Source organism: Neolamprologus brichardi, chromosome 1 (assembly GCF_056152115.1).
Source record: "Neolamprologus brichardi isolate AB-2024 chromosome 1, ASM5615211v1, whole genome shotgun sequence".
NCBI classification, from domain to species: domain Eukaryota; kingdom Metazoa; phylum Chordata; class Actinopteri; order Cichliformes; family Cichlidae; genus Neolamprologus; species Neolamprologus brichardi.
Window position 1 is genome coordinate 26145795 of NC_142104.1, and position 26981 is coordinate 26172775.

Below are 26981 nucleotides of genomic sequence, written 5' to 3' on the forward strand. Positions count from 1 at the left end.
TGCGCGCATGGTGCCTTTATGTCCCTGGGATCAGTTGTGCTATGTCAGAGCTTAAGAAGGGAGATCCGGCACATGAGTGAGACTACAAAGCCTGTGTGCCCGAAATAGTGCAGGAAAGGGCTGGGGTGTGAGCACACATGTCGCACTTGTTGCTAATTTGATCCAGTATAAGTTACATAGATAAGAGCAGACTTACAGTCCTTCAGAAATGATCTCTGGATTCAAATATGCTGGACAGCTTTGGCTCTCAGCACCCTCTGCTGGCAGATAATTGGTATAGCCTCCACTCAAGGGTTTGAGTCCAGTTTACATCAGGGATGTCAAACTCATTTTACATCAAGAGCCACATACAACGTAGTTAAAGACATTTAACTACACATTTAATCTCTGAGATATCTTTATGTAGGAAGAAGAAGTGCAATCTCAACAGCACGTCTCAGTTTTTCTACATGATAAATGTGTAAAACTAGAGGAAATGGTTCTGGTAGCTCACTTTTATAAAACGTAAAAGTTTTTGCTGATTGATAAAGTGTTTCCTTTTTTTCTTTAAGCTAAATTTCTATAGTAGAAAATGAAGAACAATAACTTTTCTGTCATTTAATTCTTTATCTATTACTTAACTATATTTAGCTGTGTGGTATGATGGCTGCGGGGAAGCTATTTATCAGCAAGAAAAGCTATAAAACCTATAAAAATACAGATGAAACTCCAGAATTTATGCCCTCCATCTTTTTTTTCCAAAGCCATCCAAGTTTTTCACAGGCTGATTCTGGTCCCAAGGCGTTATATTGTACCAATTTATATTTATTATGATAATCTATATACTTATCAAGCACAGTGCTCGTCAGTAACTCAAATGTGGCAATTAAGGAATCCTTGTGAGTGTAACATACCTAAAAAGTCCAGTGAGCTAGCCCCAAAAGTACAGTACAGTACAGAGACATGAACTAATGCATAAAGTCTGTCAGTCAATTAAATTAAAGAGATCGGAGTCACGTCTGAAAAAGAAAAGAGCATTTTATTCAGCACTGGTTTTGTTCCAAGGAAAGAGCAAGGGGAAACTTGAGAATCAGCAGAAGGTGGTAGGTGAAAGCAATGATTTTTTTTCCTCTTTTTTTTTCTCATTTTTACATTTTTTTTCCAGCAACAAATGTTCAGTAAGGGAAAGTACACTCAGGTAAAGCCTGGCTGTATTTTTCTACGTTGAGCATTTAATGCTTACTATTGATTGTGGGCAGATGAACGGTGACCATACATCTTTTACCATTTCTCTTGTCTCAGAGTGGTGTAGAGGTAATACATCGTAAATGTCAAGAAGAAAAGCTAAGAACACAATAAAACTGTTCACTTTTGGCCCTGAACGTATAATTTACACATCGCATTCTTAAGAAACACAGGCCATCAGCCGTGTGATTTCACCATCCATCTAATATTAATGAAATACCACAGTTTTTATTTTATTTTTAAGTATTCCATCCATGATTGTTGCATATATTTTGTTTTGCACAAGGCAAGGCAAGATTTGGGTTTTTTCCCCACTCATCCAAATAGTTTGAGATCTACATTGTTAAATGGAGAGTAACCAAAATCGTAATATTAATTTTGAAGAGGGAAAATAGAAGTCAGAGTCAGAAGAATGCAGCAAATTCATGTTGCCTGCATTTCATATGTTTCAAGCACACACTAAGTCATCTACTTTACAGAGAAGCCGGCATTTGTCTTGCTTTCGAAAAGGGGGAGTATCGCACCTGAAAAGCACTCGTAATGTCTAGAAAAAGAAAACCCGGAACAGAAGCAATGACAAATACGGATGGAAAATAAAAAATAAAGCACAATGTTGCCTTTTTGAAGATCAGAAAGCGTAATGCTGCATGTGGGAGAAAAATGTTAGAAGTCCTGTTTAGCCAGCTCCTGAGCGTGGCTTCTGTTCCCCTTTTGTCCACCCTGGTGAAAAGGGGCTTTACCTGCAAACCCCACCACCCCAGCGGACGCTAGCAGAACCATGAGGTAGATTACGGGTCAAAGTGACCACAAGAGAAACAAAAACCCTCCCAAAAACGATGCCGCCTGGGTGAGATACATGCAATTTCATAAAAGTACAGCTCTCGTTTCAAATCATGTCATGAATTTGTTGTCGTTTTGTTTATTTATTTATTTATTTTTGTAAAAAAAAGGAAAGAAGAATATAAGGATTTCCCTTGCTCTGAGTTTGTCACCGTTCTCACTTCTCAGTATTGCCGCGGGACTCTCATTTTCTTTATTGCTACCAGACGACTAGATAGCGCAACGCTCAATGGAAAGCCTCGTGATTACACACACACCATTTTGCTCAGTCCGATAAGAAATGTGACACCTGATCAAGTTTTGATGAAACAAGGTTGGAGAATGTTCGATATCACGTAAGGAAGGCACCTTTTCCAATAGTAAATTCCTAATGAAATGGTCACTCGTATCAACTGTCGAGTGCAGTTTTCTGAGCTGTGGCAAAGTCGAAAACCAAAGTGAAGTTATTTTAAAACTTCAAAATTCAGTGCAAACAAGGTCTGCAAGGTTTTTGTCCATATACCACGAATAAAGGAACTATCAAATCATAGAAACCTTGATGGGATAAGGAGGGAGGGAGTGATATCTCCATCTCATGCATTTATTACCACATCGTACTTGAATGGGGAAGGTGAGGGTGAATGGGCACAGGTGGGGATGGAGGGAGGTACGGGGTCATCTGGCAAGTGTTTGAGAATCCTTGAAAAAGAGGAAAACAAGAACAGCATTTTGTATTTTTTTGTTATCAAAATAAATCTTGGTTTTTCTTTTTTTTTTTTTTTCTCCTTTTCCCCCCCGTGACTCGCTGGCTGCTTGAGTCTGTTTACACTGTCCTCATTTTCAACTACAAATGTTGGGGCTGTGCAAAAAAAAAAAAAAAGTTCATGTTTCTGGTCCAATCAGCAGACGGAGACTGTTATTCCTGTGATGTCATCAGCAACTTCCCACCTGCCAACTGGCTCACAAGACAGGAATGTGGCCTGAAAGACACAGAAAGCAGAAACAGAGATATAAAACTAGATTTTTTTTACTAAACAGTGGCCACAAATGTACACAAAAGTACACTCAACTGCTACAGGTCAACTGCTCCTTAACGCAAATATCTACCGTATTTTTCACACTATAAGGCGCACTTAAAATCCTTTATTTTTCGCAAAAATCGACAGCGCACCTTATAATCCGGTGTGCCTTATGTATGAATTCTGGTTGTGCTTACTGACCTCGAACCGATTTTATGTGGTACGCGGTGCTCAAAAAACTGTCAAAAAATGTTTTTTGGTAAGCTATGAAGCCACACCGCTAGATAGATTGTCAGAGCATTACGGCTCCCGTAGTCAGGAGCCTCGCGGAGTAATCTGCGTCCAAAACTCCGTTCGCTTCAGGTCTCAAAGTCAAACGAACACTGTGGCATTACTGAGAGTTAAAAACCCTCTAAATTCTTTCATCTTTAATAAAATGATCAGCGTTTCTGCTTTACCGGGTGTAACAATTAAATTTAACATCCAGGCATCCATAAAACCAGAATTGATTAAATTTAACGGAGTTAGAAATTAGCAGGAAGTTAGCTCGCTAGTTTCCACCTAAACATGATACAGCATGTTCTGACAGAGATTCCTGAAAAAATTAAAACGTACAGCTCTGCTATCACTTCCAACACAAATGAAGACAGAAAACTAAACAGCAGTGACTTTTGTAGGGTTACTGAAGTTGGGCTAGCTGGTATACAATGATGTGCTACGTGATCGATAGAGACACACAGTGTTGCCAACTTAGCGACTTTGTCGCTATATTTAGCGAGTTTTCAGACACCCTTAGCGACTTTTTTTCTAAAAAGCGACTAGCGACAAATCTGGCGACTTTTTCTGGTGTTATTGAAGACTTATTTATGACATCTTTTTGACGTGAAGCGCGTATCGCTTTTACTCTCAACAAGCAGCGGGTGCTGCCGTGGGCACCTCGCCCGTGCCAAAGCGCTCACAGGCGGAGGATAGTCCTCCCCCAGCTGCTATCAGGGCAGGAGGTGTTCACACCTGTGCGTCCAAACTGCAAATGAATCGCGCATGAGCGAAGCCACTGCTCCCGCATTGACTGTAACGCAGTCAGTTCGTCTTTTACTGTTATGCTGTTTTGTGGATCAGGTTTAAAACTACTTATAAACACACACACACACACACACAAAGTAACTCTACCAGAGTGCCTATTTCGGGTCACTTTTTCCAGTCCAAGCCCGGATAAATGAGCAGGGTTGGAATTGTGACATTACAAAAAACAATAATTGCTAAAATAAATTTAATTCGTAGTTCTAAATAAACTAAACTGCATTTAGGACGTTTTTTACTCACTCTATGTCTCTTCCACGATGTTATTTCTCTCCAATAACGTAGGTTACAATTACATTAGCATGACCAATTATGCAAATTTGGCGATGACATCATTCAGCGACTTCTAGCGACTTTTAGGACAGCCAATAGCGATTTTCCTTACTGAGGAGTTGGCAACACTGGCGACACGGCTATGTTAGCATAACATAAACACAGTGAAGCTGGAGGATGAACGCTAACTTTTTCCACTCTATAAAAGTTAACGTGACAAATGCAATCGCATGGCAGGATGCTGTAAATGGTCCAAACTTCAGTCAGGAGAACAACTGAGATAATCCATCCACAATACGAGGTCAGTCATTAATATACTGCAACAACATGAGAATAGAGCAGCTGTGAGAGAATTCAACATTAATGAATCAATGGAACGGAAGTGGAGGAAGCAAGAAGAATGATTTGAGTAAAGTTTGACTTATCTGATTTTGTTTCGCTTAATGCGCCTTATAATCCAGTGTGCCTTATTAATGAAAACAGACCCGTTCATCGACAGTGCGCCTTATGGTCCGAAAAATACGGTAATTGGCCAATAACATAAATAAGTTGACTGTACTCAAATGCAATCCGCAGTCAACTTATTTCCATGTGAAGATGACAAAAGTGAAGAAACTGGCTGTGATACTATCATGTTAATATGGAACCAAAAACTCAGAGGGATGTTTCCAGCAACCTGTTGACAGTGTTGGGGAGTAACGGAATACATGTACCGCCGTTACGTATTTAAAATACAAAATAACTGTATTCCGTTACAGTTACCGTTTAAAAAGGTGGTATTTAGAATACAGTTACTTTGTTGAAATAAATGGATTACACGGCGGTACTTTCCTGTTTCATATTGTGGCGGGTCAGGCCTGTTTGGGTTTTGTTTGACAGCTACGTTCTGTTGTTCCAGGTGGCAGCGTTACGGTTGCCATGGTTACAGGGTGACGCTCTCTCTCTCTACGTGTTTCCTGGGTGAGAGAGGCCTTTTTGTTGTTGTTGCGCTAAGCTAATAGGCAGAATGCTACAGGCATAGCTCTAAAGAATGTAGCATCATAGGCAGTGTAGTCCGTGCTGCAGGGAGAATGGACTGCCATACCCGTTATGTGTCTGTGAGCGAGGGAGGGAGAAAAAGGAAAAGTATGAGCTGTCGAGCAAAAACGGGAGCTGGAAGCATGTAAATATAATAATAACCACTGCAGCCAAGAAGAGAGCCTGACGAGCCCAGTTGTAAGTAAGCTATTAAGACTCGACTGTACACCGTGTTCGTGTTTTCCTCCAAAAACAATAAGTTCCGTTGGAGCAGCCTTTCAACGCCTCTCTCTGTCTCTTGCTAGCAAAGTTGACCCAGACAACAAAGCTAGTTTTCGGCTACGAGCCCGACACAGAACCCACCGTATTAGCCAGAGGTCCCTTTACTAGGGTTCGGAGCCGCGGACCTTCAGTAACAGTAATAAATCACAGCAATTGTACATTCATGTAGTTGTAAACAGCATGATAATATATTAAGTAATCCAAAGTATTCAGAATACGGTACTCTCATTGAGTAACCTAACAGAATACGTTACAGAATACATTTTGGGGCATGTATTCTGTATTCTGTAATGGAATACATTTTAAAAGTAACCTTCCCAACACTGCCTGTTGAATCTGTGCCGCAAAGACTCTAGGCAGCTCTGAAGACACAAAGGGGTTCAACATGGTACAGGCAAGGTATAACTAATGAAGTGGCCGGTGTATATCTATAAACACACTTGAGATTTGAACAACAATCCTGAACGTCCGGGTGCAATTAATCACTACAGAAGTGTCGTCGTTCAGGGTGGCCCATTGCTAGCTAAACCACAGGGTCGCACAAACACAACAGTCAAAGGTTAAATGGAGCATAGCAGACATAACAATCACAACCGACTAAATTAACGATTTGAACTCAGACATATACATTCCCACGAGTAATCCACATTTTCAGTATGTTTTTGATCATGTGGTAAATAAGTCAGTGGGACTTGACTCAACATGCCTTTGCTCAGGTGTTATGTGTGCACTCAGGCAGCTGAGTGAGGCCCAACTCTTAACTTAATAAAAGAGACAACTGTAACAGAGTAGCTTATATAAACATTTACAGTACTTTGCATTCACACAAAGGTTTCTCCTCAAACGTTTTGTATCATTACAGAAATTCGTCCCGGGGCTTTATTACGATGTCCACTTGACTGTTACGTGTCAGTGAAGCTGCTGAAGTAAACACTCAAGTTGTTGAGATTTACGTTGGGAAACCAAAGCATACCTGCATCTACTTGCTGAGTTGACTGTAAGGGGACGAGTTGTTGGAGGAATCCACTTGCTGCGGCGTGCCATTTTCCTAAAAAGCAAAACATCAGCATCTCTCATTTAGAATCTGATAATAACCATCCTCGCTGTGTGTGCATTGAGATAATTTATAGTTTTAGAGGACAAGCACCTCAAAAACAATCCAGGCCCTTATGAAGGACAGACCACTGGACTGGCTGTTGCAATTTTGTTTAAGCGGTTTATTGTTTTAAGATGTACGACACCGTTAAGGCAGAAACGGAACATTTTAAATGAAAAGTTGAATATGCTAAAGATAGAATAAACCTACCGGTGCTGCCTGCATGGCGGGATACTGAGGCATGTAAGCTCCCTGGACACCTGGGTTTGCTGGAATATACTGAAAGATAAGAAAATATAATATAATTTAATAGTATATTACCTATGGAGATGCATGAAAGACAGTTAGGCGACTAAACTTTATGTGCACAGCATTTTCAGGATAACAATGTTGATCCAAAGGAGAATGTCAAAGTTTGGTTGAAAAAAACCTCCTGTAACTAGCAGTTAGATGCTCATGTTATGTTCTTATAACTGCATCTGCATATCCCCAGATGCAGTTATAAGAACCCAAAACATCTGTCACGTATGAATGAATTTAACTTCCTTAAAGCGCAAAAAAAAAAAGGGTCTTCTGGCTCAGACTAAATAATAAAAGTGTGCCAAAGGCCCTTTTTAAAAAAAATTAACATGACCTTATTTGCAATAATGACACACACACACACCACACACACTCACAAGGTGCAATTGCCAGCTATACTAAAGCTGGTAATAACCAAAAATAAAGATTTCATCTTGCCAATTCACAGATATCTGTGCACAGTGTTGCAATCATAATCATAATTGCTGCTAGTGTGCTGTTTAATGGTAGCACAGATTTCATTTGATTAGTGCTGTGTGTGTGTGTGCATGAGAGATGGACGATATCCCAGAATTCCACTCACCGCTCCAGTGTTTCCCAATGACAGCTGGCCCATCTGCTGAGTAATCATGGCTGTTGGGTGCAGTGACATGGAGGGATCCACAGAGGGCGACATCACAGAGGCCTGAAAACACAAAGTGGCTCAGTTTTGTAGCACACGTCACATGAGTCAAGTCATTTAGATAAAAACAGCAACACCACACAGGGAAGGCAGTGATTGGTACAAAAATAACAAGTGTTACTCTCTGACATATATACGGGTCAGCACAGGCCAGCGAGCTGGGGAGAAGGACGGGCTTTCGAAACACATCCGTAACACTAACTGTGACGGTGTAGTAGTTTCAGGTCAAAAGAAAACGCTGCACATTCAGAACATTGTCTCCTATGCTAGTAAATTATGCAGAAGGTGTGGTGTTGCCAGCTCTAGCCAGTTTTCAGATGGAGTATTGCTTTAAACATGATGCCCTCAGGGAACAGACAATTTCCTAACCAAAAAAAAATGGGGGAGGGGGCAGATCAGCAGAGACACTTGTTCCACTGGAAACCATCTGTTGGAAGAGTCAAAGAGTCACAAGACTGTCTCTGCTTCAGGCATTTCCTGCTGGATCCAGAAAGCGGGAGAAGGGGGGGGGCAGAGGCTGGAAGCCTCTTTAGTTCCATTTCTCTTTCATACGCAGTCCAACACACACTTAAAGCATGCAGCGGCTATTTCCCAGAACTTGTCTCAGCCTCTGGCCTTCTCGTGTGTTTGGGGAAGTTTTGTAGCTGGACTTGACTGCATCAGCAGAACAGGGGGAATAAAGTGACACTGTGAGCGGCTATGAGCTCAGAAGTTTAGCTGCAGTGGCACCACACACCCATTTCCTGTGCACAGAACACGACGCAGTGTATAAAGCCGCGGCTGCAGCTGCCTTACCGGGTGTTGCATGATGTATGGTTGATGTGCCACCCAAGAATGACTCTGCACCTAATGACGAGAGAGGCAGATTGAGAGACAGATGCAAAGAAAGAAAGCAGCAAAACGTGTCGCCCATTTACAAATGCAAAAACATTTATCTCATCTCCACCTCAGTAGTTTTATTTGTGGACTGTATAAGAGTAGCTCTGCACAATTTACAGTTCAGAAGTAATGGATCATTTGATCCTTTGGCCATTTTTAATATGAACATCTACCACTCTAAGAATGAATATATATGACAAAGAAACTAGGATGCATACTAGGATAGAAATTGAATGATTCTAACAGTCTGAATCACAAGCCACAGGCAAATCAGCATAAACGCCATCTATCATCATAAAGACAGCACACTCCTGCTCAGACATAAGAGCCCCAGTAATATCCAAAGCCATCATCTTTTTAAGTAAAAGCCTGGTTGTTTCTCTTGGTGTGGCACTAAGCACACCAGTGGCTTCATAACTCCAGTTCTGCCTTCAGTACTGAGCCTAATCATCTCCATTAAGGAGTTCATATGCCTTACTAACAGCCTGGGTGAGGTCCACCCTACTTCTGCTGAACTGCTTTTTTCCTGAAAACCCTTTTTTTTTAAAAGATTTGTTTTTATAGTTTTTTATAAGCTTAAGCTGATTTGTTGTTGTAATCAGCTGCCTTCCTCGTAAGCCTGTTAGATGTTAAACAGTTATCACTTAAATTTGGTATGGGCAATATACAGGAAAGCTCTGGCAATATACAGGAAAGCTCTGGCAGTAGAAGATCATAGTGTTACAAATGTAAAGGCATTGCTTTCTTGGAAACAGGTTAAGAATCTATTGGAGTTCGTAATTAACTCCTCACGTGATCCGAGTATCTACTACACAGCTCTTAAAACTCCGAAGTGAATTTATCTGCGACCATCTGGCAGATGGCTGGTGAGAAAAAAAAAAAAAAAACTCAAATCAAAACTTAAATTTATCCCTCCTGTGCAAGTGACAGACCTTTTCAGTGGTTTGAGGTATTTTCCACACAGAATGTCATTCATTAAAACTCTTTGGCAACAGGAAGGAAGACGTGAGAATTCAGAGAATCCGTGACTCAGAGATGACGACTGTGCCTGCTCAAATGATGAGTTTGTTCCAACGAACTCCTAAGCTTACTGTCAGATACCACGAGCTCTGTTCACACATTAAAAAAATGTAAAACCACAAGGAGCTTCCAACGTCTGAGGCAGCCCAGGAAAATTACATTCATCCATCCATCTTAACCGATTTAGGATGTGGGGGTTGGAGGGGTGGAGCCTATCCTGGCAAACATTGAGCAAGAGGTGGGGTACACAGTGACTAGGCTGCCAGTGTAAGTTGCATATACAAGCAAAAAGACCCACCAGCCCACACACTGTAACCTCAAATGTGGAATACAGAGGAGCGGACAAGTACCGGTTCAGCTCTTAGAAAGGATTTTCTTGGCCCATTTAAAGGGATATTGTGCAGTACCTGGTAAGCAGAGACTGGAGACATGTAGGGAGGCATTGTGGGCTGCACAGTCATTATCCTGTTGGTGACTGGATAAGGAGAAGCATAGTACCTAGGAAACAAGACAGCATTTTACAACAAAGCTTGGGAATTATGAGGCTAGTAAAGTGTGAAATGAGGGCATGAACTGTTATAACCAGAGTGCAACTTACCCGTTCTGTATAGCTGCTGAGGAGGGGTCATAAGTGAGAGTCATTGCCCCCTAAATGACAAAACCAGACAAAAAGGTAGAATTACATAACTGAATTATTAGTTCTTACTACTTTAGCGTAACAGTAAAACACCATGAAACCATAATTGGTGAAATGACCCTTTCATTTCAACGGTATGGCTCAACAGACCCATACAATATTCTTGATAGACTTGTTAGAAGAAGATTGATTCTCAGTAATAAAAACGAGGTCGCATACATGCAAGATAGATGACATTACGTACTAATCTGAGATCCGCTGTCTGTCCGTTGGGAACAAATCCGCCATGAGCATGTTTCTTCCTTTGACTGTCAGCAAACTTACACAGCAAGGGCTGAGAGGGTGCTGGGGAGGAGGGATGTGGAAAAAACAAAACAAAAACAAAAACCCTGACATGTTAACAATCACTCAACAATTATTAATCACCGCCTCTGCGGTTTTCATCTGTGGGAAAGTATCCAGAAAGGGGAAACTCTTCCCTACCCAGAGCTCCAGAAGCCGTCTTGATAAACTTCCCATTGAAGTGGGAGATGACTGCATTGCACTGCTCTGTTGTGTCCATCCTGATGGAGGAGAGGATGAAACAACAACAAAGACTCATCATCAAGTGACACAGAGATCATCTAAAGTGAAATCTTCTTTAATGCAGTGATGCTGGCATGACTGGAATAACTCGGATTCTCGTTTTTGTGACCATTTACATTCTGTAGGGTTTATAGCCAACAACCGGCATAGATATGTGAAGTGAAACAGGAGGCAGTATAGGGTTATATATCCAGTTATCGATGACTGCTTTGGGTTTTGCACTGTAACGCCAGATTCTGGAGGAACACAGACAACACAAACACAGCCTGTATGCTTTGTGTTTGCTGTTACTGACAGCAGTGTTATGCAAAAGCATGTCTTACACAGACAATGAGCCATAACTGACTCTATTTAATAAGTCTGAGGGCAGAACACAGGCTTGTTTGCTCTATATTGCAATAAAATGGTACCTCAAGTGAGCTATTGTATTACACAATGTCAAAAGCAAACGGTAACAGTAACTAATGCACTGTTAATTCTATGTCTAATAAAGGAAGGCAGGTTACAGATTGCTGTGCTAGGACAGGAGCTGCACAGTGCCACTGCTACTTCATAACGCAATTTATCATCGTAGGTTTGCTGAAGGTTTATGTTGCACCTCCTTTAATGGCGATCAAACAGGGGAAAAAAGAAAAGAATGTTCTTTCTGTGAGTCTCCTGTGACAGACCTGGCAAAGCCCACACCTCGGCTGTTGCCGCTGTAGTCTCGTAGGATCCGCGTGGAGACGACCTGACCAAAGGGCTGCAGCATGTTCTCCAGCTCTTTCTCATCCACAGACAGAGGCAAGTTGGAAATGTACAGATTTGTGGGGTCCTGTTCCTGCTGCTGCTCATGTGGAAAGAGACAGAAAAGAAGAAATGCACTGAATGCTTTAGCATCATATCACGATAAAATGAAATCAACACTCACAAAGGCTGTGTTGTGCCATTTCTCTACTGACAAATGAATGCATGACAAAAAAAAATAAATTCTCTGCATGAAACTTGCCTGGGCGCAGATCAGCTAAAGTGTGGTTAATGGCTAGAGGAACATTTGGTTAAACAAGCTCTCCTGCACACACAGACACACACACACACACACACAGTGTTACACACTTCATCCGCACTGTGCAGCAGCTCAGCGCCTCCACAGTCTTCCCTAGAAACAGCAGGAGAGCGGTGTAGCCTAGCTACCGCAACACACAAACTGCGTTCAGCCATGTTTGCTCCAAACAAAGCAGCTACATGCAGGTCTCCAGTGAGCCACCGCACACCAGTGAATTCTAACCCGTGAATTCAATCACACGCAGCATGCATGTGAAAGGGAAAGGACTGGAAGACATTTGCCCACTATGAGAAAAATCACAGATATTATGCAAAAATATCCTTGTGTGCTTTACTTTCAACTGGCCACAAAGGCTCGAGAATGCCTCAACGCTTAAAGTGCTGCTATAACAGAGCACTGCTGCAGATATGTATAAATAGCAACTGCAAATACCCAATAGCAGTAAAGTTCCTGGTAAAATTCTGTATAGTGTATAAAGGATAGTGGGTAATGTGTTGCACTGACAGGTTATCTGGCAGAGAGAGATGTGACATCTGGTTTCTACAGTGAAAGTAAATGGGGTCACGGGAAGAACAGCTTGTCAGCTGAGGTCATGTGACCGGTCTAATGTCATTCCCCAACACACAGTGGACACAAGCGTGCACGCATTAAAAAAAAAAGGAAGAATAAAAGCACAACCCCAAAGAGATGTTTGCAAGCATAACAAATATGCACAGACATGCACATGTGCATGTACCAAACTCACCTTGGCCATCTGGGCCTGTATGCCGCTGGTTTTCAGAGCATGGACTGCTTTTAAAGCAGCCGCTGGGCTGTCAAAGTCCACAAAGCCGTAACCTGGAGTTTGCAGAATAGTATTTACATCAGCAGTCGGTAAGTGATAACATCACTTACTTATATATATATATATATGTATATATATATATATATATATATATATATATATATATATATATATATATATATATATATATATATATATATATATATATATATAAATTGCTTTTTCTCATAAATACAACAACATATTTTATACGTGAAAGAGTCATAAAAGAAATCTTGTAATTGAGATGTGTGGGAAATCTTTTAAAGGAATTGCTTTGGGAAGTCTGCTTATTCATTTCCTTCCCCAGAGTTAGACCAGAAGCTTGATAACACTAAGATCCTTGAGCGGGTAAGCTCAGCTAAGAATAAACACTAAAAACTATACTTGGCTTTGTTGAAAGATAAAAAGATAACAGTCTACCAGGACCTCTTCAGAATGAGCAGGATATAATTATTGCATTGTATCCTGTTTATCTGTGCAAAACCTTTGGTTTTCAGCCACCTTTCTGTAGTATTGAAATCAAAATGCTGTACTATTCCTTTAAACCGGTATCTATGTCTCACCCACATTCTATGCATGCCTTTTCACCATTTTCTAGAGCATTCCAACAGTGTGAAAAGGATCTGTAAAAATGCAGTACAGTATGTTCTGCATTTTAAAATGAAGAAAGTTTTTCTGTATTTTTTAACAGTGCATTGAATCTTACCATCTGCTTTCTTATTATACAGCCAGCCATTATGCACTGTTTTCCATTTATTTCCATAAAGTGTAAAAATCTGTTAAATCTATTTGCGGAGACTCGGTGAAACCTCTGTGATACTTATCACACTTCTGTCTTCATAGTGTTAAAATGCAATGAAGATTTTACCAATCAATCTACACTTTCACCTGCGAAGCAAAACAACAGCACACGTTGTGTGACAAAATTATAAACCGGGCGTATTCACAGTTAGCTTCAGGTCATCACTGATTTATAGGTGTGGAAATTCAACAGTGTTCACGTGTTAGGTGGCTCTCTGTACTTAAAGTTGAACTGTTAGTATATTTTGGCAGCTAGAACTTATTGATCTCACTGACCTTTACACTTGTTGGTTGTCTTGTCCAGGATTGCCTTTGCAGACTGAATCTTTCCATACCTGCGTGCACAAAAGATGTGGACTACTGTTAAAGACAACGATGAATCAACAGCTGAGACTGTTCTCATTGTGTATTATTTAAGATTTCCAGATCCATATTTCTCTGGATTTGTTTCCAGAGAAATCTCTACATGGAGAGCCTTCATTCAACTTTACAGTGAGGTTAAAGAAAAGAACAGTTCACAGGACGATTAAACCACACAATGTGTAACTGGTTTCAGTTTACATGTTTCAGGCTTTGCTTTATCTCTGACTTTTCATTCAAGTTGAACTCTGACACAAACTGTGAGCTTCTCTACCCGCACGCCATACACACTGAATGCCTAGCTTACATCACCATTCAGACCTTGTTGCTATGAAAAGCACTTTCATTTCTGCTTTGTGCTGCCAAACACCACTGGGAACACGAACAAAACACAAGCAAACATGACACAAACAGCTGCTGTTGCTGCTGCGGGTTACATGAGTGGACGTCCTTTTCCATTTGCTTGTGAATCAGAAGGAAAAAGATTGGACAAAACAGCACTAATTATGGCAACCCACCACATTAACCACTTAGACTGGCGTCTGTACTATCAGCACGTATAAGGCATTCTCACCAGTTGAATGAGGGTTTCGCAATCTGCTTTGCATACCAAAGATGAGCTGTGACTTTTCTATATGTTTCTTTATGGTGGTTGGCACCTTTTATGTGGACAATACAGTTAAACCAGCATGGTTTTTGCATGTCTGCATTGATTTTTTGGCATCAAACAGCAAACAGACTTTTATTTTTAAGAGTGTAATATTTTAGTTTAATTTCAGTAACTATTAAACCACTTATGCTATTTATTTAGCATATTCAGGAAATGTCTCTTCTTATTGTATAGGAAACCAGTTATACACAAAATAATAACAAGAAATCATAACTCACCTCTTTATATTGCATTCAGACTCAATATTATGCAATAACAGGCAGACTGCTAGGCTTTACTTAAACGAATTACTATCCAACAACAACGACTGTGTTTGTAGTGTTGGTGCCTTTTGGAGAAAGTTTTAAGAAGTGTGCTAAATATATGGTGAATGAAATATTCCTGTCACCAAGCACTGAGTAGCAAAAATCCAACCATCCTCCCCAAATATGCTCACCTCTGGCTTCAAAAACTGAAGATTGTAAAAGCCGTAATATCAAAGCAGGAGTCCACACAACACAGGTGGTGTTTGATGGCTAACGCTATCTGTTAATCTGCTTAGCTTAGTACAATGTGATGAATTGAAAATAAATATATATTCTGCCCAAAAGAACAAAATATGTCTCATGTCCACTCTTAAATTCTTACTAATTAGCTTTAAAAACCTTAAATGTAACAATTTCATGCTGTGCTGGTACAGATGTTAGCTTTCTATTTTCTGTTCTTTGTCCTAAGACAAGCTGACCATAGAAAGTATTGAGATTTTGCAGCCATGAGATGTCAACTTATCTGCCATTTTTGGACACGTGACAATCATGCTGACAATTTAAAGTTAAGTGAATAAAACCCCAGATACACAGGCCTAAAGACCGGTCTGCGACCATCTGACAACCATCCATTTCTTGGAAAAAATGGATTCCCTGACCGATAGGCAAAAACTTTGTTGTGATGGTTTTTGGTTGCTAGCAGAATGCTGCAGTCGCCTGTAGTCTGCATGAACCCAGCTAGCTTGTCTACCAACACTGGCCAACTATTCTAAAAATGGTGGTAGAACTGTGAAAAATGCGCCTTTTGAAATGTCTTAGCTAGACAAACATTATTGTTTTCCAGTTTGTGCTGCACTTTTTCAGGGTTTACTACTTGGCTAGTAGTTAACAAGTGTTTGCAGACAAGCTAGTGACCAAAGCAATCGCTAAAGGGTTTTTCTTGTAGTACAAAAAAGCAACTACTTACGAAATGGTTGGGGAATATAATTTTTTTCCCCTTTTGATGTCCAATAAAGAGGACAGCTCTTGAACAATGGAGCTAGCTTCTAGCTGTGGAAAGTGAATCTAAGGTGGAATTACTTTGGATTGTCTTTAACAGCAGGGGACGACTCTTGTGGTTCCACAATAAATTTTGGGCTGGATAGAAACCCCTGGACTGGGACCTCGGTTAACATGTTCCTGATACATTTATGGTCACAATTGCTAGTTTCTGATTACACTGAACAAAAGTTCAAATTAATGCTGCAAATTTAAACAGCAGGACGATCATGGCGAAAACACTCAAGGGTCAATAGCAGGACTTCAGTAACCTGTGGATCAGTGATTCCCAGTGTGTGGAGCTTATCGACCTGGTGAACCACTGAAGTGCTGCTCGTGTACCATAAGAAATCCCTTACATAAAAAAATTAATAAATAATTTTCAATTTTGTGAGTTATTTTAGCGCAAACTACTTATATTTTGTCTTTTCTGGGCCATTATCTGAGCCTGAATTTGTCATATATTCTTTCAATTAAAATGTATTTTTAGAAACTGTTGCTGTCCTTTTTTAGAGCTACTATTCAACCCCTTTTCATTTGCAAAGTACAATAAGTGACAAAACATTAGTTTGCACAGCCATAAGCGTATATGAGCACGAACTCACTGGTGACAGAGTTTGATCAGGTCCAGGTCTGTCGTGGCAGGAGGCAGGCCACGGATGTAAAGGTTAGTTTTGCTGAGCTGCTCCAGGCCTGTGCTGCTGCTGCTGTTGCTGCTGGGACTGGACGGAGTCATGGGGTAGGACTGCACACAGGAAACACACTGTTAGGAAATGTACGGGAGCTGGATAATCTAATTTAAACTCAGGTCAAGCGTGATCACAAGAACATTTCATCAGTGTGACAAACACACAGGGAAAACGCTGTCTGCACTAGTCCATGCAGTACTCGTCTAACATCAATAAGCACTGCTCACTAAAGAGGTGCATTTCAGTTGGTTTTCTATAGCGAGACACACCTGAGACCACAACAGGTCCGGTGGTAGCAGAAGAAGGACTCAAGGATTGGCCAACTTTGAACTGCTTTTAGGTTATTTGCTTGCATGCCACTCACATTCCTTTTAAAGAATAAGGCTTGCTACACATTTGGTGAGTTTGCAGTGATGCCGATCACAGAAAACCCAACAAATATTAACAAATGTTACTAATTAACTACCCAGTTGTGCATAGAGGTGCCTAAAATTAAGCAATCAAACAAATTAAATTATTTAAAGGGACAGCAGCCTAAAAGCAGCTTTCCTACATCTTGAATATGTTCTTATAATAATTTTGTACGTTTCCATATTTCCATCGATGCATGCGTGTTCTTAACTCGCTTATCTGACTTAGAGTCACAGAGGAACTCCTTGAATTCTCTACCTTTTCTTAAACTGAGTAAAAGGTTTGCCCTTTAACCCCTTAGCTGTAAAAAGACAAATTTCCTGTGCATTCTTATAGGTGGGCCTTTGGGTCTGACATCAGACAGACACTTCCTTTTTTTTTCTTACTTGCACACCAAACCACACCACTGCCCTGCAAAGCATTTCCTTCCCTTTACTCATTCATTAAAATCCCCCCACCAGCCACCGCAACCCTCTCCAGATCAGATCAAAGACAAAGCGTGGCAAAATAACACCATCTGTCCATAACCGAAATACAATCCACATTTTAGGAGCCAAAACTGTGCACATGGGCCAAACAAGGCCAACTAGGGCTAAATGTTCAAAGCAGGTATTATTCTTTCACACGTGAAGACCTGATACCTGTGGCAGGAACATCTGTTAGGTCTCTTATGTGTTCAAGTAGAGGCCTTACACTTTTGTTGGTGTGCAATTACAAAGCTTAAGTTAAAGCTAAAAAAAAAAAAAAAGCCCATCAAAGCTTCTCCATTAGAGGGCAGCTATGGTATATTTTACACGCAGGGCCCTCTTATAGCTGATTAAACACCTACACTGAAGATTCATTCTCCCCCTGAAGGGATTCATAGGAGATCGGATTCACATCCCCGTCCTCAAAGTAACGTACAGTACCTTCCGATGAATATATATTACAAGAAAATTGAACCCTCGCTCCACCTTATCTGAAGCAGGGTTCACATTTCCGTTAGCGGCAGAGGTTAAACACCCGCCGCCTCTCTCCTTCCATCTTCCATCTTCAGATGGAAAAGCACAGGGGCACGGCCTTCATTCAGACCAGCCTTTTCTCTTCACCTGAGAGGTCAAAAAGAAGAATGCAGGCAGGCAGGCTGCATAGTTCACCCAGCACACTGACATTCATCCCAGCTCTCTCTCTCTCCCTCTCTGGATCCAACCAGAATGCATTAACCTATAAAATGGACTACAACCGTCATGCACATTGACCAGAGTTGGCCAGCAAGGTTATACGGACGTAATAATTAAAGTATCGGTTGTACAGCTACAGATCGGCTCGGATTTTATCTTTATTATTATTATTATTTTAAATCTCTTCATCTTATTAGGTTTCCCCTTTTGACAAGTGCTGAGAGCAGATGATCTGCTTTCCAAACGGGGTTTAATTATTACCAGAATGTGGCGTGAATGCATGTAAATCCTGAAATGGCTTTCCAATGTCATGTGCTATCATTCACCCCATTTTCTCCCCTCAAAGTGTGATTTAAAAAAAAAGTAGGAAGAAGGGGGAAAAACCCAATGTGTGTATGTGTGTGTGTTTGGCCTACCTGCTTACGATTGGCTGTCTTCGGCGGGTTGCCCGTGTTTGCAAAGATCATCCTGGAGGTTACAGATGGATTTTACTTCCTCCCCCCCAGAAAAAAAGGGAAAAAAATCGCACCGATGAGAGCCACTATAGAGACGAAATCCGAGCGGGGTTCGGGAGCCTATCAAATAGCCAGTCGCTTTATAACATCCGCATCATGAACGGCTGCTGGACACTTTAAAAAAGAAGCCTCGGTCCCGCATAGGTACACTGTTACATCTATACAGTCAGATGCACACCAGGCGATGGACCAGCCCTCCGGTCCGGTTCATTGATCTACGACGTCCTGCTGCAGACCGCTCGGCAGTCCCACCTACTACAGACTAAACCATCTCCGCCTCTGCAGGGTGTTTGACATCAAATAAACTGCGTTGCCGCCACCTAAAAACTCGCAGCTTACGCTTGCTTATTGCGATAAACGGACGTGTGGTGTCTGAGGCTCGGTCGAAATTCAGACACAAAGCGGGTTTGGGTTTGATTTTGGGAAGCACAATCAGTTTGGGCTCAACCCTCGCCGCCTTTCATGTTGTCGTCGTCCGCACATACCAAGCATTCTTCACCCCCACCTCCTGAAACCACACACACAGAGTTGTACACACACACCCTCTTCCTCTTTGTACCCTTCCCCCCGCCTCCCCCCGACACACACACCCCGTCCAACATAGGCTAGTACATGTCACAGAAGTCAGGATGCAGTGAAATATAAGCAGCCGCCACCGGCCCAGAGACGAGGTCACAGTTTCCCTGTAAACCGCACAATGTGGGACGGAGGCAAGAACACAGAGCAAATATTGAATTCAAAAAGCATAAAAACATGCTATTGATGTTTTCTGGAATGTAGCCTGGAAGGCTTCGTGTACTTCATATCACATAATTATGAGTCAGAAGAAGAAATATATATATTTTTTTTTTTAATTGAACGGCTTTACAAGATTGATGAGTTCATGAACCCTTCGTAAAAGTGCGTTTTAATACTAACCACTTCACTGAATTATGGGAAAACAGGAACTGTACCTTTCTAGATTCTCATCAGCGGCTTCATTGTGTATTGAAGACTTTATTTAAAGACCAAGCGCTTTAAAAGTCCCGTCCCCCGTCGCCTACCTTTAAGGCCGAGAATTTTATTCTAAAAAACAACCAAACAAAACCAAAATGTCTGTACAAAAATCGGAAATTTTGAGTAAAGAAGTCTTTTATTTATTGGGCAAATAAACTTCACATCCACACAGGAACAGATTGCTTCTGTATATGGGTCAATTTACAGTCATGGTAGCCTAGTTTGACATAAATAGTAAGTACAGTACCGCAAAATTACCACATTTACCACAGTGCATTGCCTTAATTGTGTAAGAAAACGAGTCCACAGCAGTGTGCAGGTCATCAGAATCTTTTCAGGATTGAGTTTGAGTTTTTCACCTGTGCAAATGATGCAGGGGATTTCAGTGTAGAAAAGAAACAAGCTGCTACGGAAAAGGAATAAATATTAATAACAATTAATAAACACATAGAAAAATGGTATGATGCTCTTTTTTTATAATAATAATAATAATAATAATAATAATAATAATAATAATAATAATAATAATAATAATAATAATAATAATAGTTATTATTATTATTATTATTATTATTATTATTATTATTATTATTATTATTAAGGGAAAATAGGAAAATGATGGCATACAAGCCCGGGCCCAAGCTGAACCATTACCAAGAGGTTTTTGCACATATAAAAAGGAGGAAAAAAGGAGGAAATGGTATCAGAGACCACACACATGTAGATGTGTGTTGTGGATTTGTTGGTTCTAACTTTTAGAGCACCCATTTTACCTTTTTTACTTTGATCTAATTACACTCATTTTGCATTCACATACAAATGTTTAAAGGCTCAAAGCAGTGCCTGCCTCTAGTAGTCATCCTGCTGCAAGTCCTGCTGGAGATTTATAAAGCAGCTCTAAATCCAAATCCCATCAGGGTGCAGGGAAGCTCTTAAAGCATCAAATTTCTCTTCCTTATTTCCTCTGCTGGTAGGATTAAGGTTTCATGCTGGTTTTGAGTTACAAGCCACTTCTGATGTGACTTAAAAAGTCCAATCATTCCTATCTGAACAGTCAGCTGCACCATTTGTTTTCATAAATGTGTTTGTGCACTTGTTTTTATGAAGTTAGGCCATGTTTGATTAATAAACCCAATACATCCAATGTTCTGGTGACAGATGAGGTTTCACAAAAGATTCAAATGTAGATGAGTCAAATCTGTGTATTTTTTCATTCTACTTTTTTTTTAAAGCTCTTCTTTATAAATAATTAAAATATCCAGTAGGTCGATTGTTCCATAGAATTTATTTTTAGTTTTCTGAATAATTCCTCCAGATGTTTTAAGAATTTCTTCTTTCCCTGTTTTCATCATCATTTTTGGTAGAATAATGACTGTGTGTATTAAAACTATAACAAACAATAAGCCAGCAGAAAGCCCTGAAACAATGTACTTTTGAGGCAAAGTTAATAATATATGCCCTACTAATTTAGCCCTGGATCCCAAAGGTCAGAGAAACCCATCATAAGGAAGCACATCCTGGTTAAGACTGCTGAGTGTATTGAACTGTGTTGATGTAGCAGGGGGTCCTGAGGGTTTGAAGAGGGAGGGGCTGAGGAATGTAGATGATTATCTGCTCTGTCCACATCCACCAAAGAATTAGGGAATTTGAAATACCCCCTTGGCGCCATCAGCGTGGCAGCTGACACGTCTAGCGTCGCAGTGTGGCTAGTAACGGTGCTGGGTGAGATCATACGAGTTGTTCTGTAGAACTGGCTCCTGTCTGGCTAGAATACAGGAAACAAACAGAAAAGCTTTTTCACAACTCCAGTAATGGTGTGGTTTGGCTCAGCATTTGCGGCTCCTTTGGGAGCAATGAAATGCTTGATTGCTGAAAAAGGAGAAACCATGAAAACATCACAGCAGTCTTCAGCCTTTATATAAAAATACTATTTACTTTATACACTACTGTTTTCCATAGAAATGATACTGATGTGAGGGCTAGAGGTAGCAACTGGTTAGATTCATTACATTTAGAAAATACATAAAAAGGATTTGTTTGACAGCACTCACTGGATTGATCAACACTTAGAGCAATGGGAACATCCAAGGATCTCAGTGAAGATCTAAGAAAGAGAATTCTAGAGTTACACAAGTTGGGAAGGTCTCTTGGGCCATTTGTAAACAGCTGCAGATTCCAGGATTATCAGTAATTTGAATGTGTTGCCACTTTGGCAAGTTCTGGAAAAAGAAACTTTCGCCCTCAGATGAGAGTAAATTGGTTAGGATGTTCAGAAACCAAGGCTCACGCCTTCTATTAACTGAAAGCTGCTGGAAAACCAGCGTCACTGTCCACAGTGAAGCTAGTTTTACATGTCCATGGGCTGAGAGAGAGAAAGAAGCCCCTGCTCCAAAAAAATCTAAAGCAAGCAAAACGCCTTTTAGTCACATGAGATAAAGTGACAAGAGGTAGGTAGGTACTGAGGAGTGAAGGTGAGGCTTTCAAACTAAAAAAAATGGACTGACTGTCAAGCATGGTGGTTGTAGCGTCATACTCTGGGGCTGTTTTGCTGTCAGTGGTAAATTGCACAAAATGGATGGAAGAATAATAATGAGGGGCTACCTCCAAATTCTTCCACTTCTCTTCAAATCTAATTACATCAAAAACAGTGCGACAGTTCAAACTTGGTTACTGTTAGTTTGGGTTGACTTGATGGCTAGCAAAAGCATCTGGTCAAGGTGCTGCTTGTTAATAGACATTTTAATATAAGTTGATGTGTATGTTTATTGGTGTCCAAAATTAACATGACAGTCATGTCCATGATGAGGGTATGTAAATGACTTCAAAAATATGTTTTTATTGACAGAAAGATGAGCTGATATATAAGTAGCCATAATTCAGCTGGTTAGATTAACAGAAAAGTTAATGCAAATAATAGATTATAAAGAAATTTGGTATAAATCTGGTTATTCTTATTCTTGTTGTTGTCGAATTCTGTACATAATCGATTTGTTGTCCTAAATGACTTCACATACATAACTGTGGCTCCCTCTAGTGTCTCAATGTTGCAACTGCCAGTCGGGCTCCACCAATGACTGTAGAAAACGGTTTTCTACAGTCATTGGGCTCCACCAATATACGTCATTAGTGCGACAGTTACTCTGTGGAAAAAAGACGATTCTGGCTGATTCATTGTAGCCGGGTGGTTTGTTTCGGCTACGACCAGAAAAACAAACTCTTCTGAATACCACACAGGTCTGACAGCAGGTAAGTGGAGGCAGACGTTCAACACAGCTCACAGAAGTCATTAAATCTGATGAAAGGGGATTACTGTAAACAATTTGTTAATCATTTTCTTGTACTAAACGGTGCAGGCTAAGTTAGCACAAACAGGCTAGCGCTAGCATCACGCTAATTGTGTCCGTGAACTCAGCTAAAAGCAGCTTAAAACAGTAAACAAGCTAAAACTATAGTCATCAGCCACAGGCATGTAGTGATACATTAATTAAAACATACGAGCCGATAATGTTTTATCAGGCTTATGATGTTGCCGTATTGCGTTTGACGATTGTGGGTGAATTAGCACATTGAAGCTAACTGTCATTAGCCTTTCTGCGGAATATGGATATTTGATTAATTAATGTATTTTTTTGTGTTACTCACAGTGCAGTTTAGCTCATTTTCTGCACACAGAGCTTAGAAATAGTCCGAATTTTCTACTCGAGTTTACTTGTTAGGCCTACGTACACTGTATACATAACGTCTAATCTCATAAAAACAAAATATAACCAAAATATAAAAATAAAATATGTATAAGGTACATTTATTTTAATGTTAGCAGTTAAATATAAATTTAGACTTAGGTGATATATAGGTAATCTTATTAATTTGGAGATTGTCCAAACAGAGTAAAATCTAATCTCTATAAGTTTGCTTTGAATAAATGTGGACTCAAGGAACTATTACATATAACTCTTTATCTTCACAAACCGTGTCCTGATCACGACTTTAACAAAGGTTTTTTTTGTTTGTTTGTTTGTTTCTGTTTCTCAGTTAACACATCTCAGTATGGACCGGCTGCTTAGGCTCGGAGGTGGAATGCCAGGTCTTGGCCAGGTAACATAAAGATAACCAACAGTATAACTACATTACATAGAAAAAACACCGGCTAAAGGGGAGTGCTTGTCTGCTGCAGGTTTTACCAGATGGTTACTGCCATTAAAATAAATATTACCAGAAAAAATATAATGCATATGCACATTGTATGCTCTAAAAATCTAACTGATACCTGGAATGTGGTGAATAGTAAAAGCTGCTGCTGTCTTACGAAAGCCTGAACTAATAAAAAAACACTGCTCCGCCTCCTCAGGGCCCCCCAACAGATGCACCTGCTGTGGACACAGCAGAGCAGGTGTACATCTCCTCTCTTGCCCTACTCAAGGTAACACCTCTGCACCACATCATCAGCAGTAAATATATAATGTCCATAAAAAACCCCATCTCGATGACTTTTCATGCTATTCCTCAGATGTTGAAACATGGGCGTGCTGGTGTACCCATGGAGGTCATGGGATTGATGCTGGGAGAATTTGTTGATGACTACACAGTGCGAGTGATTGATGTGTTTGCCATGCCACAGTCAGGAACGGTAAGTTCATTTGTCCTAATCCCGTCCTCTAGATTACCAAGGAGTGCACAGTTGGATAATAAACACCTTGTTTGTATCATGATATGACCAATTTTGAAATAAATTTGTGATGATTAATGTTGACTTTATACTTTTTCACAAAATCACAATTTTGTGCCTCACAGGGTGTGAGTGTCGAAGCAGTGGATCCTGTGTTTCAGGCCAAGATGTTGGACATGCTAAAGCAGACCGGCAGGTAACACGCTAATACTTGAGACTAGATATAATGAATAAAAACTCATTTTCAAAAGGATAGTTTGATCAAATACCTGCTTAGCTAGTAATTGATGCATAAAGTGAAGGCTTAGAAGAGAAAATGAAAAGTTTTTATAAAAAATTTTTTCCATTAAATGTCTCTAAAATCATATTCACATATGTCTGCTGTCCTCTTCCTGTGCTGTTTAACAGACCAGAGATGGTGGTGGGATGGTACCACAGTCACCCTGGGTTTGGTTGTTGGTTATCTGGTGTGGACATCAACACACAGCAGAGTTTTGAGGCCCTGTCAGAGCGAGCTGTCGCAGTGGTCGTTGATCCAATTCAGAGCGTCAAAGGGAAGGTAGGGATGAGTGGGTACCAAGGAGAAACCCTCTAATCAGCCTCTTATTATTTCAAGTGCAGCGCACAAGGTTAGTTATTAAGTGAGAATTCATAATGAATTAGTGATGATGATCGTTTAATTGTGAAATGTTTTTTCCTCCACTGTCATCTTCAGGTTGTTATTGATGCCTTCCGATTGATCAATGCCAACATGATGGTGTTGGGTCATGAACCAAGACAAACCACATCCAACCTGGGTCATCTGAACAAGCCTTCAATCCAGGTAACCTGCTGTTTTTGTTCTTAGAACATGTTTTTTTTCTTAAAATCTCCTAACAGTAGCAAAATGTATTGTTATCTCCAGTTTCTGAACATCATATGCAAAGTAATAGTCACTCATGCTTCTCCATAAAATTATGTTCAGAGTTTTCTTTGAATATTTACAGATAACATCAGCTGTTTGATGTTTTGTTGTTAGTGTTCAGTTACCCTCAACAATCAGCTTGTTATAACATGAACAAACACAATTCAGTTAACTTTATTTACATGCAGTTAAATCGTTGCATAACAGCATATACCTGAGGCAGTTGGCACTAGTAAGGTTGCATTCAGAGAGATGTGAAGAACAGGAACAGCTGTGCGTCCCGCCATTCATCACACTTCATTTCCAGCCATTGTATTGAAACTAAATCAGTGTAAAAGTTCTAAAGAGGATTAAAAAAAAATCAAAACAAATCCAGTGTTAGGATTTTTTTGTGCAATGTTTGTTGACATTATCCAAAAAGGAAAAAAATGCTAAACTTGATGCTTCTTGTGTTTTCAGGCCCTGATTCACGGACTCAACAGACACTACTACTCCATCACCATCAATTACAGGAAAAATGAGCTGGAGCAGAAGGTTTGAGTCTCACAACCTATTAAAAAGTTATTGCTTTTTTAAATTTGTGGTAGAACATATTAAACATGACTTTTCTTATTCAGATGCTGTTGAACTTGCATAAGAAGAGCTGGATGGAGGGTCTGACCCTGCAGGACTACAGCGAGCACTGCAAGCACAACGAGACCATTGTCAAAGAAATGCTGGAGCTGGCTAAGAACTACAATAAGGTATGACTTGAAATAGTGTAATTCAGCAGCAGATAATGTTTTATTTTATTTTATTTTTATTATTTTTTTACCATGCTGTTCCACAATACTGACATACTGTCATATTTCCACCTCAGGCCGTTGAAGAAGAGGACAAAATGACCCCTGAGCAGCTGGCAATCAAGAATGTTGGAAAACAGGTAGATTTTTGTTTGTATTTATTATAAACTTTATTGAAACCAGGGGATTCTCAAAAAGGATCTGAAAATCTTGACCCTGTGGTTTACATTTTTCATCTTTTTAATTTAAATTTTTTTTTTTTTTTGTTATTTAATCTACAGGATCCCAAGAGGCACTTGGAGGAGCACGTAGATGTTTTAATGACATCCAACATTGTTCAGTGCCTAGCTGCCATGTTGGATACAGTAGTTTTCCAGTGATTGGGCTGTGTGTGTATAACTGTTAATATTACAACCCTTGTTTTCTTTTATATAAAATAAATGTATGTATGACAGTAATTCCTGTGCTTGTGTCTGGACTGACTTGTAGTAAACTGAACTTGTTAACAGTTACTGAGGGAAGTTGAACCACAGCAAATACACCACAGGGAGAAATCTAGTTTAATTAACGCAGGGCACTTGGAAAAGCTTAATCCAAGACAATGTTACAAATATAAGAACAGTAACCTGTCAGATGACGCGATGCAAAAAGTGCCCACTTGTAAATAAGCAAAAACATACCCGACTATTTATTGGAAAGAACCAGAAATGTCAGATTAGGTTTTATAGCTGATGTAATCTGTCAGAAACTGGAGTCCGGTTGACTGTTTGCACCAAGCAGTGCAGTCTATTAATCAGTTATTCTAAAACAGATTGTAAAAACAACTCTGAACATTTGATAAATAAGTGCCAGCACAATATACATGACCACCTTACTCCTGATGCTCAACTGTAGCCTTTACAGAACATTCAAGTATTAGCAGCCAGATGTTTTCCGTTGTTGGAGGTTTCAGTAGCTTAA

General features: G+C 40.1%; 2 protein-coding genes across 2 annotated transcripts; one reads left to right on the forward strand and one right to left on the reverse strand.

The window, feature by feature from the left end:
• Positions 1-2804: 2804 nt before the first annotated feature.
• On the reverse strand, positions 2805-19172 carry rbms1a (RNA binding motif, single stranded interacting protein 1a). Its single transcript, XM_006780389.3, has 14 exons — positions 18575-19172; positions 16504-16643; positions 13862-13920; positions 12704-12795; positions 11582-11739; positions 10812-10891; positions 10573-10673; positions 10290-10339; positions 10099-10189; positions 8588-8638; positions 7694-7795; positions 7021-7089; positions 6688-6762; positions 2805-3023 (listed from the first exon to the last, which is right to left on the reverse strand). The coding sequence occupies exons 1-13, from the start codon at positions 18623-18625 to the stop codon at positions 6694-6696; spliced, it is 1113 nt and encodes a 370-aa protein (XP_006780452.1). The 5' UTR covers positions 18626-19172; the 3' UTR covers positions 2805-3023; positions 6688-6693.
• Positions 19173-22793: 3621 nt separating this feature from the next.
• psmd14 (proteasome 26S subunit, non-ATPase 14) lies at positions 22794-26479 on the forward strand. Its single transcript, XM_006780390.2, has 11 exons — positions 22794-22915; positions 23702-23764; positions 24018-24089; positions 24177-24296; positions 24461-24531; positions 24744-24894; positions 25051-25158; positions 25699-25773; positions 25857-25982; positions 26099-26161; positions 26303-26479. The coding sequence occupies exons 2-11, from the start codon at positions 23717-23719 to the stop codon at positions 26399-26401; spliced, it is 933 nt and encodes a 310-aa protein (XP_006780453.1). The 5' UTR covers positions 22794-22915; positions 23702-23716; the 3' UTR covers positions 26402-26479.
• Positions 26480-26981: the final 502 nt, after the last annotated feature.

Bases quoted from the DNA above. Each gene is read 5' to 3' on its own strand.
- rbms1a (XM_006780389.3), bottom strand. From the start codon at position 18,625: ATGATCTTTGCAAACACGGGCAACCCGCCGAAGACAGCCAATCGTAAG. The intron at 8,639-10,098 runs GTACTGCACAAT...TCTCGTCATTAG, and splicing joins CTCCAGTCTCTGCTTACCAG to GTGCAGAGTCATTCTTGGGT. The intron at 6,763-7,020 runs GTAGGTTTATTC...TTTGCTTTTTAG, and splicing joins CCGCCATGCAGGCAGCACCG to GAAAATGGCACGCCGCAGCA.
- psmd14 (XM_006780390.2), top strand. From the start codon at position 23,717: ATGGACCGGCTGCTTAGGCTCGGAGGTGGAATGCCAGGTCTTGGCCAG. The intron at 24,297-24,460 runs GTAAGTTCATTT...TGTGCCTCACAG, and splicing joins CCATGCCACAGTCAGGAACG to GGTGTGAGTGTCGAAGCAGT. The intron at 25,983-26,098 runs GTATGACTTGAA...TTTCCACCTCAG, and splicing joins TGGCTAAGAACTACAATAAG to GCCGTTGAAGAAGAGGACAA.